This window comes from Astyanax mexicanus, chromosome 4, assembly GCF_023375975.1.
Source record: "Astyanax mexicanus isolate ESR-SI-001 chromosome 4, AstMex3_surface, whole genome shotgun sequence".
NCBI classification, from domain to species: domain Eukaryota; kingdom Metazoa; phylum Chordata; class Actinopteri; order Characiformes; family Acestrorhamphidae; genus Astyanax; species Astyanax mexicanus.
Genome location: NC_064411.1, coordinates 18034580 through 18047468, shown reverse-complemented (window position 1 = coordinate 18047468; position 12889 = coordinate 18034580). Strand labels below are relative to the sequence as shown.

General features: G+C 37.2%; 2 protein-coding genes across 4 annotated transcripts in view; one reads left to right on the top strand and one right to left on the bottom strand.

Moving 5' to 3' along the window:
• LOC125801385 (zinc finger protein 239-like) overlaps positions 1-12889 on the bottom strand; it is a 187417-nt gene that overhangs the window by 95727 nt on the left and 78801 nt on the right. The gene's annotated exons all lie outside the window — the stretch shown is intronic.
• Positions 1-12889, top strand: part of LOC125801268 (zinc finger protein 239-like) — a 305512-nt gene that overhangs the window by 275328 nt on the left and 17295 nt on the right. The window contains exons 1-2 of one of the 3 annotated variants that reach the window (XM_049477714.1): positions 1742-1802; positions 5805-7595. In XM_049477714.1, coding sequence (XP_049333671.1) covers positions 5951-7090 — 1140 coding nt within the window. In that variant the 5' untranslated portion in view covers positions 1742-1802; positions 5805-5950 and the 3' untranslated portion in view covers positions 7091-7595. Of the gene's footprint in view, positions 1-1741; positions 1803-5804; positions 10780-12889 lie in introns of those variants that run through there. The other 2 variants (XM_049477713.1, XM_049477715.1) reach the window with 2 other exon arrangements.

Here is a 12889-nt window from a genome sequence, read left to right as displayed (position 1 = left end):
ATAAACAGTGTTTTTAATAAACTATCTGTAGGTACTGTGTGTATAAACAGTGTTTTTAATAAACTATCTGTAGGTACTGTGTGTATAAACAGTGTTTTTAATAAACTATCTGTAGGAACTGTGTGTATAAACAGTGTTTTTAATAAACTATCTGTAGGAACTGTGTGTATAAACAGTGTTTTTAATAAACTATCTGTAGGAACTGTGTGTATAAACAGTGTTTTTAATAAACTATCTGTAGGAACTGTGTGTATAAACAGTGTTTTTAATAAACTATCAGTAGGAACTGTGTGTATAAACAGTGTTTTAATAAACTATCTGTAGGAACTGTGTGTATAAACAGTGTTTTTAATAAACTATCTGTAGGTACTGTGTGTATAAACAGTGTTTTTAATAAACTATCTGTAGGTACTGTGTGTATAAACAGTGTTTTTAATAAACTATCTGTAGGAACTGTGTGTATAAACAGTGTTTTTAATAAACTATCTGTAGGCACTGTGTGTATAAACAGTGTTTTTAATAAACTATCAGTAGGAACTGTGTGTATAAGAGTGCTTTAATAAACTATCTGTAGGCACTGTGTGTATAAACAGTGTTTTTAATAAACTATCTGTAGGAACTGTGTGTATAAACAGTGTTTTAATAAACTATATGTAGGAACTGTGTGTATAAACAGTGTTTTTAATAAACTATCTGTAGGAACTGTGTGTATAAACAGTGTTTTTAATAAACTATCAGTAGGTACTGTGTGTATAAACAGTGTTTTTAATAAACTATCTGTAGGTACTGTGTGTATAAACAGTGTTTTTAATAAACTATCTGTAGGAACTGTGTGTATAAACAGTGTTTTTAATAAACTATCTGTAGGAACTGTGTGTATAAACAGTGTTTTTAATAAACTATCTGTAGGAACTGTGTGTATAAACAGTGTTTTAATAAACTATCTGTAGGAACTGTGTGTATAAGAGTGCTTTAATAAACTATCTGAAGGTACTGTGTGTATAAACAGTGTTTTAATAAACTATCTGTAGGAACTGTGTGTATAAACAGTGTTTTTAATAAACTATCTGTAGGAACTGTGTGTATAAACAGTGTTTTTAATAAACTATCTGTAGGAACTGTGTGTATAAACAGTGTTTTTAATAAACTATCAGTAGGAACTGTGTGTATAAGAGTGCTTTAATAAACTATCTGTAGGCACTGTGTGTATAAACAGTGTTTTTTAATAAACTATCTGTAGGAACTGTGTGTATAAACAGTGTTTTAATAAACTATCTGTAGGAACTGTGTGTATAAACAGTGTTTTTAATAAACTATCTGTAGGAACTGTGTGTATAAGAGTGCTTTAATAAACTATCTGTGTACTTTTAAAGTTCTCACTGCCTTGCTTTAAATATCATCATCCTTGGAATTCTACCATTTAAATGAGCTCTGGGTGTAACTCCAGCATCAGTAGCAGTAATGCTAGTAAATCTACTTAATACAAAACATTAGTTTTAGAAAATGGAAATATAGAGGTACGTTTTCTGTCCTATTTTAGTGAAATACTTTGTTCTACTTTGTAAAATTAAAGGAAAACTCCAGAGAAGTAGTTATACACTGTTTTAAATGAGAGTTTTAGCTGTTTAGCTCCATTCAGCTCCATGTATTGAGGACTCCCTCGCGGGCTCCCTCTAGCGGTGATGGGGTATAATGTGATATAGCGGGGGAGGGGGCGGGGCTCTACATAACCCGGATGACGCTGAGCTTCCGGGGTCTGTAGCTGGAGAGGAGGAAGAGAGGGATCAGCTGAACTACAGAAGGTACGGAGAAGTTTCTCTCTCTCTCTCTCTCTCTCTCTCTCTCCATCACGCTGTTCTACATTCACTCCTACACCCACGCCACCTTCAGCACCTTCAGCATGTGCAGCATTTACACCACCAGCACTGGATCTTCTCCTAGCTCTGCTCAGCAGTCTGCAGTAGGGGGTCGTGGAGCTGGGGATGGGGGGGCTTTACAGATCATACGCAGGATAACGGAAGCTCACACTCCTGCCCCCCCTCCCCCACATCACTAATACACACCTGAGATAAATCAGTTCTGTGGAAATTCCTTTTTAAGTTTGTGTGATCAGTCTCTACACATTTCTTAGTTACACTAATTTAGTTTAGTTTAGTTAATTTTCCTTTACTTAATCCGGTTCCACCACAACAGTTGCTGGTAAGTCATGTAGGCTTGTTCGACTTAACCCGGCGCTGCGCAGTCCGATCGCCGCCTGGCTCGGTATGGTGCATGCTGGTTAGTTTTTTTGTCCGACTTGCGTCTGCGCCTTCATCACGTGACGATGACTTCCGGCGTTATAGTCCCGCGAGTGAAATCTGCCTGCAGCCGTCTGACCCAGGCGCTGCAGTTGCTTCCCACCAACTGCGGGAGCCTAGAGCCGCCCTGATGACGACAGAGCTTAATCCCTATTGGTTAGAAGATCCACCGACACCTATCACGTGTGAATCTTTTTATTTTAAAATATATATCTCCTCTAAAACCCCTTAAAAAACACAGTATTTACACTGTCATATCTAGTAGCAAGACAGTTCATTTTCATGCAGTATTCAAAAATATTTATTTGTTCATAATCTGCATTTTATATCATAATAAAGCTCAACTGCTATCATTTTTACTGTTTTATAAAGCGCCCTGAACTGCTCTTATTAATTATCTTTAAACCTACATAACTATTATACTGAGATCTACTTTTCTTTTCTTCTATTGTTTTTGTGTTGTGAAATGCGCTAAACAATTAAAGCTGTGTAAATGAGCATGATGTATTTATTTCCAAGAACTAGGGCTGTCCCTAACGATTATTTTTTAAACGATTATTCTAACGATTATTTTTTTCGATTAGTCGACTAATCTATTTATTGAGAAACATATTTAAATAATTGTTATTTTACGTTTTAAAGCAAACGATAAATTACTATATTTATATATAATAACAACAACAACAACAAGAACACAAGCCTACTAAACCAAACCCCACACTTATAATCACTTACATGTACAACACGTTTAGATCTATAACGCTAAAAATGAATAAGCTCCCATACACCACAACCGTGTGTTGCACTGTTTTCTGTGACCGCTAGATTTTGTGACCACTGGCAAGTAGTTCTCAGCAGACCGGTGCACTGGCCGATTCGAAACGTGTTCGTATAATGTTTACCCCGACTGGCCAAAACGGTTCAGTTTAGGGCTGAGGGTAAGGTGTAGGTATAGAAAGCTTCTGTTTTGCCAATGAACGCTCATAACCGTGAGCACTGGTCACAAAATTCCGACGGTGACAGAAAACGGTGTAACACCGCAGCGCCGACGGCGCTAGCTAAAATAACTTAAGGCAGCTAGCTTAGCTAAACACCTGAACTTATGAATAATGCTACTGTTTCTGGAAACTGCGAAATGCCATGCACAAATATAAACCAAAACTGTATAATTTCTGCCTGTGGCAGGTTTAAAACCTTTGGTAGACAGCCTTAAGTCTTTTTAAGGACACCCGCGGAGACCCTGATGTAAACGGTAACTTACTGTGTGACCCTGTTGACATAGTGCTCCTGGATGTTTGCGCTTCAAGTGCTCCTTTTGCACATATGGCAGAGGACCACATTGTTGCCCTTTTGCGTGAAATGCTCCCAAACTTTAGATGCCCGCTGGCGTTTTTTTGTAGCTGGAGATTGCTCTCCGGAGTCCAAGCTCTCTAGAGCTTAGATTCTCTGCCCGAACCCGACATGACCCGAGGTCCGACCCGAAATCCGACCCGGGCTCCAGAAAATAGTCCGAGATGTAGGCGTCTGTTTTTTAATTATATTTTTATTTACAAAAAATTACGAAAATAACGAAAACTGAAAGTGAAACTAAACTAATTTATTTATAAGCGCTGTTTTCACTACCGCAGTTCTACAGCGGGGGTGTTGTGCCGATTCTGTCCGCGAAGCGGGAGTCAGATTCAGCAGAGAGTCGGATTCGGCACAAACGCGGCGACACCTCGCGGTCCGCGGTGTCAGTTGTAAGCGCTCGCGCTAGCCGCAAAATACGGCAGAAAACACTGAGGGAGCTGCAGAATTATGTATGGGACTAGAATATGAGCTCTCACCAGAACAAGCGAATCTCTCTCTCTCTCTCTCTCTCTGTGTGTGTGTGTCTCTCTCTCTCTCTCTCTCTCTCTCTGTCTCTCTCTCTCTCTCTCTCTCTGTGTGTGTGTGTCTCTCTCTCTCTCGCACGTGAACTCCTCCGCGTTTGACTTGCAGAACTGTGTTTAGCTGTTCTTAAAAATCATTTTAATTAAATAATAGTTCTATGCTTCTATGTTACCGTGTTAATTAACATAGTTCTGATCATATTTACGACGCGCCGACGCACGTTATGCAAATCGATGTATTTTCGTAATCGATGACGTCGATTATGTCGACGCGTCGCCCCAGCCCTACCAAGAACAAAGGACAGAAAAGCTGGTCTGCAAATAAAAATTTAATCCCATTATTAATTTAGTACTACACAATACATCTGTAACATGACAGTATGTTTTGTGAATATTTATAACAAGTTTTATCTCAATTTAATAACACTCATGTTATCTCTGTTTCACTTTTGCGATTTTATTCACACCAGAAGTAAACGAACAGCGCATCCATCGCGAGATCCTGTGTTGTTCACGTGGGCTGCAGGTGGAGACTGTCCGATCTGACTTCTCCGCTCCTCCACCCCGCCCACCTGCACGCGGCTGCTCTCGCTGACCAGCAAGGCGAGGCGCAGCCGCATCTCGAACAAGCCTATGTGACTCTCCCGTCAAAATAAAAGTCCACTTTAATATTAAATGTAAGAATGAAAGATTTAGTGATTATAGTGAGGAAAAGTTCAGGCAAGAAGAGGAATTTCACAAGTAACATTTATTAGCTTACTGATTTAACAGAAAGCTATTTCACTGTAATAACAAACACAATATTAGCAAATTACAACATCTTTAGCCCCGCTGTTTTTAAGAAATCCCAGTTAAACCATTACTGTGGAATACAGTCTCCAGCTGCTCTTTTGCTGATACTTTAATAATGATGATAATAATAATAATAACAAAAACATGAATTTGATAATAAAAATAAGAAGAAGAATCACACTTTGAGCAACTTGACAAAAATACACAATTAAACATTTGTGTAAGAGGTTAAAAAGACTACAAAAATAATTGAAAAAGAACTACATAAAATAATATGAATTCTTACAAATTGTTATAATTGTGTTAACCTTTAGTAAACAAAAGAGACTCTTATGTTTTACACTCCTGTTGGAGGTTGGTTGATGTGTTGTAACAGTAAAAATGTCATTATTTTGCTGTGATTTTATTTTGAACTACAATTCCCTGCACCAACAAGACAACTGCATCGGATCAACATTTCCAAAAAACACATCTTGAACTCAGGAGCGCATATCACTGTTAGCCTGAAGCCAGTGTGGTGGAAAATAATGAACTGTTATCAGGAGTTGTTAAAAAAAAAATCAGGTTTGTGAAGCATTGATTTGGATTAATGTATTTGGTTAATGTGTGGAAACTTTTATAAATTGGTTTAAAGGAAAAAGCTTTGGACATCATCTGTCGTGATGAAGAACAAATCAAGCATCGGCAATGTGATTCGAACCAATGTGTGTCGTTTTTTCGGCACACGCCTCAAAGCTTCAGATTAAAGGGTAACATCACTCACTTAGAATGACTTAGAATCTCTTTAGTTAATTGACCTGCTTTTATTTTAATATTCAATGGCATTTTTCTTTGTGTTTTCCAGAAATTAAAATATTTTCCTGAAATTCATCACCAACAACCAGGATATTTAACTAAGAGCAAAGTTAAACTGCTGAAAGAGGTGAAGCAGAAGCCGTCCTGAAGAATCTCCAGAACACGCAAAAATTGTTTGCTACATTTAAAAGACAAATGAAGCCAAGTCCCGACATGGAGAAACATCAGCACTCTGTCAAGAGTTTTACTAGACAGAGTGATCTCAAAAAACACCAGCGCATTCACACAGGAGTGAAACCATTTCACTGCTCAGACTGTGGAAAGAGTTTTAATCAACAGAATCATCTCAAAACACACCAGCGCATTCACACAGGAGTAAAACCATATCACTGCTCAGACTGTGGGAAGATTTTTACTACCCAGAGTAAACTTAAAATACATCAGCGCATTCACACAGGAGAGAAACCTTATTACTGCTCAGACTGTGGGAAGAGCTTTAATCGACTGGAGACTGTCAAATGGCATCAGCGCATTCACACAGGAGAGAAACTGCATCACTGCTCAGACTGTGGGAAGAGTTTTACTGAACAGAGTGCTCTCAAAATACACCAGCGCATTCACACAGGAGTAAAACCATATCACTGCTCAGACTGTGGGAAGATTTTTACTACCCAGAGTAAACTTAAAATACATCAGCGCATTCACACAGGAGAGAAACCTTATTACTGCTCAGACTGTGGGAAGAGCTTTAATCGACTGGAGACTGTCAAACGGCATCAGCGCATTCACACAGGAGAGAAACCGCATCACTGCTCAGACTGTGGGAAGAGTTTTACTGAACAGAGTGCTCTCAAAATACACCAGCGCATTCACACAGGAGAGAAACCATATCACTGCTCAGACTGTGGGAAGAGTTTTACTATACAGAGTAATCTCAAAAATCACCAGCGCATTCACACAGGAGAGAAACCGTATCACTGCTCAGACTGTGGGAAGAGTTTTACTGAACAGAGTGCTCTCAAAATACACCAGCGCATTCACACAGGAGAGAAACCATATCACTGCTCAGACTGTGGGAAGAGTTTTACTATACAGAGTAATCTCAAAAATCACCAGCGCATTCACACAGGAGAGAAATCGTATTACTGCTCAGACTGTGGGAAGAGTTTTACTATACAGAGTAATCTCAAAAAACACCAGCGCATTCACACAGGAGAGAAATCGTATTACTGCTCAGACTGTGGGAAGAGTTTTAATCAACAGAGTACTCTCAAAAAACACCAGCGCATTCACACAGGAGAGAAAAATGTCCCAAATTTGTCCCATGGCAATTAAAAGCGCAAATCATAAATTCCACCAGAAACAAATATGAACTGTATTTAACAATGGATTTTACAGGTTCAGCAAAACTATTCTTATCCAGGGATGATGTGTATAGAATTCCATGTTATGTTTGTATGTCTTGTATGTTTGAATATTCCAGGACATTCTTTGTGAGACAGAGCTCAGTTTTTAGGTTAGTTACTGTTGCGCAGTAAGGTTACAGGCTCATTCACTCCCTCTGCTGGTGTTCTTGTTTGTCTATGGTTCAGTCCAATTAAAAATCTGTTACTATAGAGGGATATTTGGTTGTGTTGTATTACTCAAGTTTTATACTCTCTTATCTTTTCCTTATTGAATATTAAATGTTGCTTATGGTTTTTTTAATCTCCAAAGTTACTAAGAATATCCAAATAATGTCGTTTCTTAATTGTTTTTATCCAGTACAAACTATTATCTTTGTATTACTTCACCTCTATATTTACCCATGTGTGTTTTAATAAACGGCTTTTATATTGCAGATCTCCAGTCTCATTGTGTTTTCTCAACACATGTTTGACATGAAACCTATAGGCCTGAGATTGTCATATCCAGTTATATTAAGACTATGGTTTGTGTTTTTTTTCCTAAATCTCTTGTAATGTAACTATGCATAACCAGTCATATTAAGACTATGCTTGAAGTGCAAACAGAGACAGAACATGTTTTAAGCACAGTACAGTCTTGTTGGTCACTCTGTTACCGTCTGTCACTCTGTTAAAAGTAGCAGAAGCATCTTCTATGCCAGGAGTATTTAATTAGAATTCAGAATGATCCAGTTATACAAAATTCCTCGCCTGTCTCTCTGTCGCACTCGGCGTGACTTTAGTTTTCGTCCGTTCTCGTTTTTCCGCCCATTCTCGCCCAGGCTCACTATCTCCTTATAAAGGCGTTTTTTCACGGCCATGTCCCAATTCAACAGCCGGAGTAGCGGGGCCGCGACCCTGACAACACGGGTTCGATCCCGCGTGAGGAGCGGTGTGTTTATTTATTTATTTTTTCCACGTCTGCACAGATCTGATTGACTGAAGAGAGTGGTTGGTGATATTACCTCACACGTGATTGGTCTGTGATTTACTGCGCCGCAAAGCGTGTATACAATTAAATCCTTCTCAATAGGTTTGGGTCCGGACCCGGACCACGGTCCGCCCGTGACCTCTGTTCTATGCAAATTCCCCGAATTTTCCTCTTCTGCTCACTGCTCAACCACCAAACTCCCTGCTACTGTGTTGCCAGTTGCCAGTGTTGTATCTTAAAAAGTCCACACTAAACTGTGAGAGGTTTAAGCTTGATGAGAAATATCGTCACGTCTTAATCTCGTGAGATCTCGTGCCACGATACAGGATTTGCTATTTTACTGACCAAATGTATAAACAAAGCATTTCCTGTTTTACTGTCTATTGTTATTGTTAGCTAGCCTAGCTAAATGTACAAATGTAGCATTTGCTGTTTTAATGACTATTATTTAAAAAAAAACTGATATAAACTACAAAGTGAAATATACAAGTTAGTGGAAAATTAACACTACATATACATATAATACAGAATAAGATACAGAAATAATTTTAACTATACATGCAGAAAAAAATATGTAATAAAGTAAAAAATAAAGGAAAGTAATGCTTAATCTTCCTTTGTTAATTTTGATTTATGTGGTAACTAATATGCGGAAGGAAGAAAAGCTTGCGCATTTACTAACAATTCCCTACTTTACCACATGATGCCACTAATTCCCGCTCTCTCCGCACACTTTTGAAGGCATACGCATGCCTTAAACCTTGCTTAAATGTACGCTCGTTTTCACACCAAGTATTTCTTTATAAATCACAATTCTTGCGTGAGATGTTGCTTACGCACATTTCTGCCCTCTTTTTAAGCGTACGCACTCTTTATAAATGAGCCCCTGCTCTTTATGAGGCTTTGATTCAGCAGTAGATTCTCTCCTGTCAGATTCCTGTCAACATTAGCCTGTTAGCAGCTAACAGAGTTAGCAGTGAATTAGCTCTCTTTCTCTTATACTGTTTAATAAACTGAGAAAAGCACGAATAATTTATGGGTAAATTTATGAGATTAAACTAATTCAGATTTAATTAGTATAATTAAAGGCTGATTTTTGGTAAGTTAGGAAAAAGCTGAATTAGCTAGCTTCCTAGTGTTGGCTAAGCTAGCTACTGAATGTACCCAAAGTTTCTGAGGAGAAAGAGCATTTATTTTTTGTTTTCTGTGACCTAGAAAGGTTTTTTAAACGGTTTGGAGGAACTAATTGCCACCATTCTAACAATTCTACAAATTACTATCTGTTTTAAGCTAATTTGCCTCAGTAAGAGTAAATTATCCTCAAATTTTACCTCAGTTTATTTAATTGTTAGCGTTTACTAGCTAACAGATTTAACGTTTATTTACACAGTTCTTAAACTTAAATTTAGTTGTTTTTTTTTAAAACATTACTCACACCTTCACTGTTTCTTATAATTCATATATTCTTTTCTCTACAGTGTACAAATCAGTGAATCTTGGGGAATGTTTCTGTTCTTATTATGGTAAATAGGGCCTGCAGAGATTTAATAGAAGAATCTGTTCTTTAGAACATAATGTTTTATATCATTATTAGAAGCACAAACACACCTGAGATTATTTATATTTTTTTATATTTTACAATTACTGTTACAAAGAGCCAAGAGTCGGCCCAAAGACTTCAGGAGCTAAATAGCTCCTCCACTGAGTCCCACCCACAGTGCCTGCAACCCTCATGCTTCCGCTTGTTTAGCCAATCAGAGCGATGCTGAGACTGAGGGGCCTCAATTGGGGGCTTGCATACCACAGATAGAGAGGACTTCTGTAGAGTAGAGGTGGGCGATACCAGGAATTTTGGTATCGATCCGATACCAAGTAAACGCAGGGCCAGTATTGCCGATATCGATACTGATACCGATACTTTTTAATATTTAAGCTTTATAGATCCAAATGATCCAAAAACCTAGGATATAATTTCACCAAACATTGTAAGTGATAACAAAATACTTTAGTATCATAATCAACATTTTTTGTTTAGAAACAATGGAACAGTAACACAACAAAGTTTAAAAATAAAATAAAAAAATTAAATAAAAATTCTCCCCTCACTAGACATCTTTTCTAGTTCTTTGTTTCTTTGTTTCTTTTTTTTAATAGAATTGTCATTTGGAAAAACAATAAAAAATAAGGAATTGTCTTCCTTTCAGTGCAATTCAAATGCAAGTTTTTATTAAATAAACAGAGTGTAAAAAAATATCACTCAACTCAAAAATCTCCTGAGGTAGAGGCGTGTCGACTCGAGGAGAGCGCTGAGTGGGCGGGGTCAGGCTGAGCCTACCTGCGTGGCGGTTTGGCTGGCTTTGCTGAGCCATGTGACGCATGTGCAACAACAAGAGACCAGAGAGTAGACTGTGGTGAATCTCGTGCGAAGCAGTCAGTGCGTGCGGCAGAGAAAAAAGCTTGAATATCGATATTTTTACACGAGTATTGCTCAATACCAATACCAGCGTTGGTATCGATATTATCGATATTTGGATCGATCCGCCCACCTCTACTGTAGAGGAACAGTGGAGATAGTGGACGGTGTGCAGTTTAGTAAAGTTTTGTGGGATTACCGAGGACATTTAATTCTTGTGTGCATTCAGATACCTGTAAGTACCTACACTGCTGTTTATTCATAAAGTGTAGATAACTATTACTTTCCTAGTTGTAGGTGTACTTTCAAGGAGTTACATGCTATGCTAACTGATCAGCTCTTTGTATAGCTCTGTATAGCTTCTAGCTGTTTCTGATCTGCCTATTATTATTACCAGATAACACCTCATAGAAGTGTGTATCTTTGTTTAGGTGTTAGTGTTGTAAATTGTAGTCAGTGATGTGTTTCAAGTAGTTCAAGTATCCCTTTTATATCTGTTGTTTCAGAATCACACACTCACACAGTCGGATTGCATTGATCTATTCTGTATATACCACAACTCCTCTGCTGCAGTAAATACTGTTTTCAGAGTACATCATCTCCAGCATTTTAATCAGATGCACCACAGTGGCTTCTACATGGTTTAATACCAGCTAGCTCTTCTTAACAAATACAATACGATTTTAAAATTGTCCTGTTGAAAATATTTATCATTGGTTCGTTTATTGTATCTATCAGAAGCAGACTGTATCTGCCCAATATCATTTATTTTACTCCAATGTTCAATACACAGAGTGCATTATTAATATGATGGCATGTTGAATCAGATTTTTCACAGTAATATATGTATACAGAAATAGAGGGTCAGGTGGACGGGTGCTTGTGTTACAGAGTGAACAGGGTGGATTTAACACAAAACTGCTTCACAAGACTCAGTGCTAGATAGTGTAAATAAAGCATCAGGCTGGAGCATTAACACAACAGTTCAGATATAATAAAGAAGACATTGTTTAGCTGTTTAATGCGTCTGAATTTGTATTTAAGTGGTAAATTAAATGGTTTGGTAGATGCTTTGAACAGAACAGAAGTATTGGGGATAAATATATATGGATCATTAGTCGGAATATGGTTTATATTTCATTTTATTTTTTTGGTCAAATGGTGAAAATGTTAGCTACAATAACTGTATTTATAATTATAATAATTATAACACAAAAATTATATATGTATAAAAGGACGGGACTTTTATTGCGATGTTAGTTCTATCTCCGGTAAATCTTAGTGTTGCCTGATTCAATTACCTGTTCTAGAAACGGAGCTGACCACGTTTAGTAGGCTCCGAGTTAAAGTTAGAAACTTATCTTCAGCCAAGTTAGTCTTAGTTCTTCCAATTCCCAGTGATTTAGGTTCGCATTGGTAAAGAAGTGTGGCACTTATGTGCTAAAGTAAATTTTGCCATGCTTTCAGTGGCTGAAAGAAATATATTTTTTCTTATAATGTTACTTTTATCAAAGAGTTATGTCTCCTGAATCAGAATACATTAATAAAGTCCCAGCGCAAAACTGTATTACCCAGCAACACTAGTTTTTTTACAGTCAAACCTCTGAAATCTACATATTTATACTATTCGCCTAGTATTAAACATGCTGGAAGTGGCTAAAAAAATCTATTTTTCTCCATAATGCTTCTTTAATTAAACATTAAATCATGTCGTTAGACATATCTGTATATGTTTAACAAAATATTTTAAATACTGGTAACATTTATAATAAATGTACATCAATTAACCATGCTTACAACAGTTAAAAACATTGTAAAATGCCTAAACTTTTTAAATGACAAATGTTTAAATATTCTTTATTATTAAAATTCCTTAAACTATTGGCCCAGATCATAAGTAATTAACAGGATATACTTCATTTTTACTTCATAATGCCAAATATTTCTCAACCAAAATGTTAGTTTCTTCTATTCTGTTTTTTCCCAGGCAGGTAGACGAGGAGACGGACGCAAGTGCAGGTAAGGGCAAAACAAATAATAATTTATTAAATAAATAACAAAGATAAACAAAGAAACAAGTAAACACGTAACAAAGATAATAAACCAAAATAAACGAGGGGGACTAGAGAACATAAACAAACTAGAGAAAATAATAACGATAAACAAACAGGGAATATATACAAGGAGCTAAACTAGAAATAAACACAAAGCAGGGTATATACAGGGAGCTAGGAACACGGAGCTAAACAAGAAACTAGAAAAAACCAAACAAGAAATAAACAGAGAAAAACACAGAGCAAGGACTAGGGCTATGAAACGCGGAGAAACACAGAGAGACAAAACAA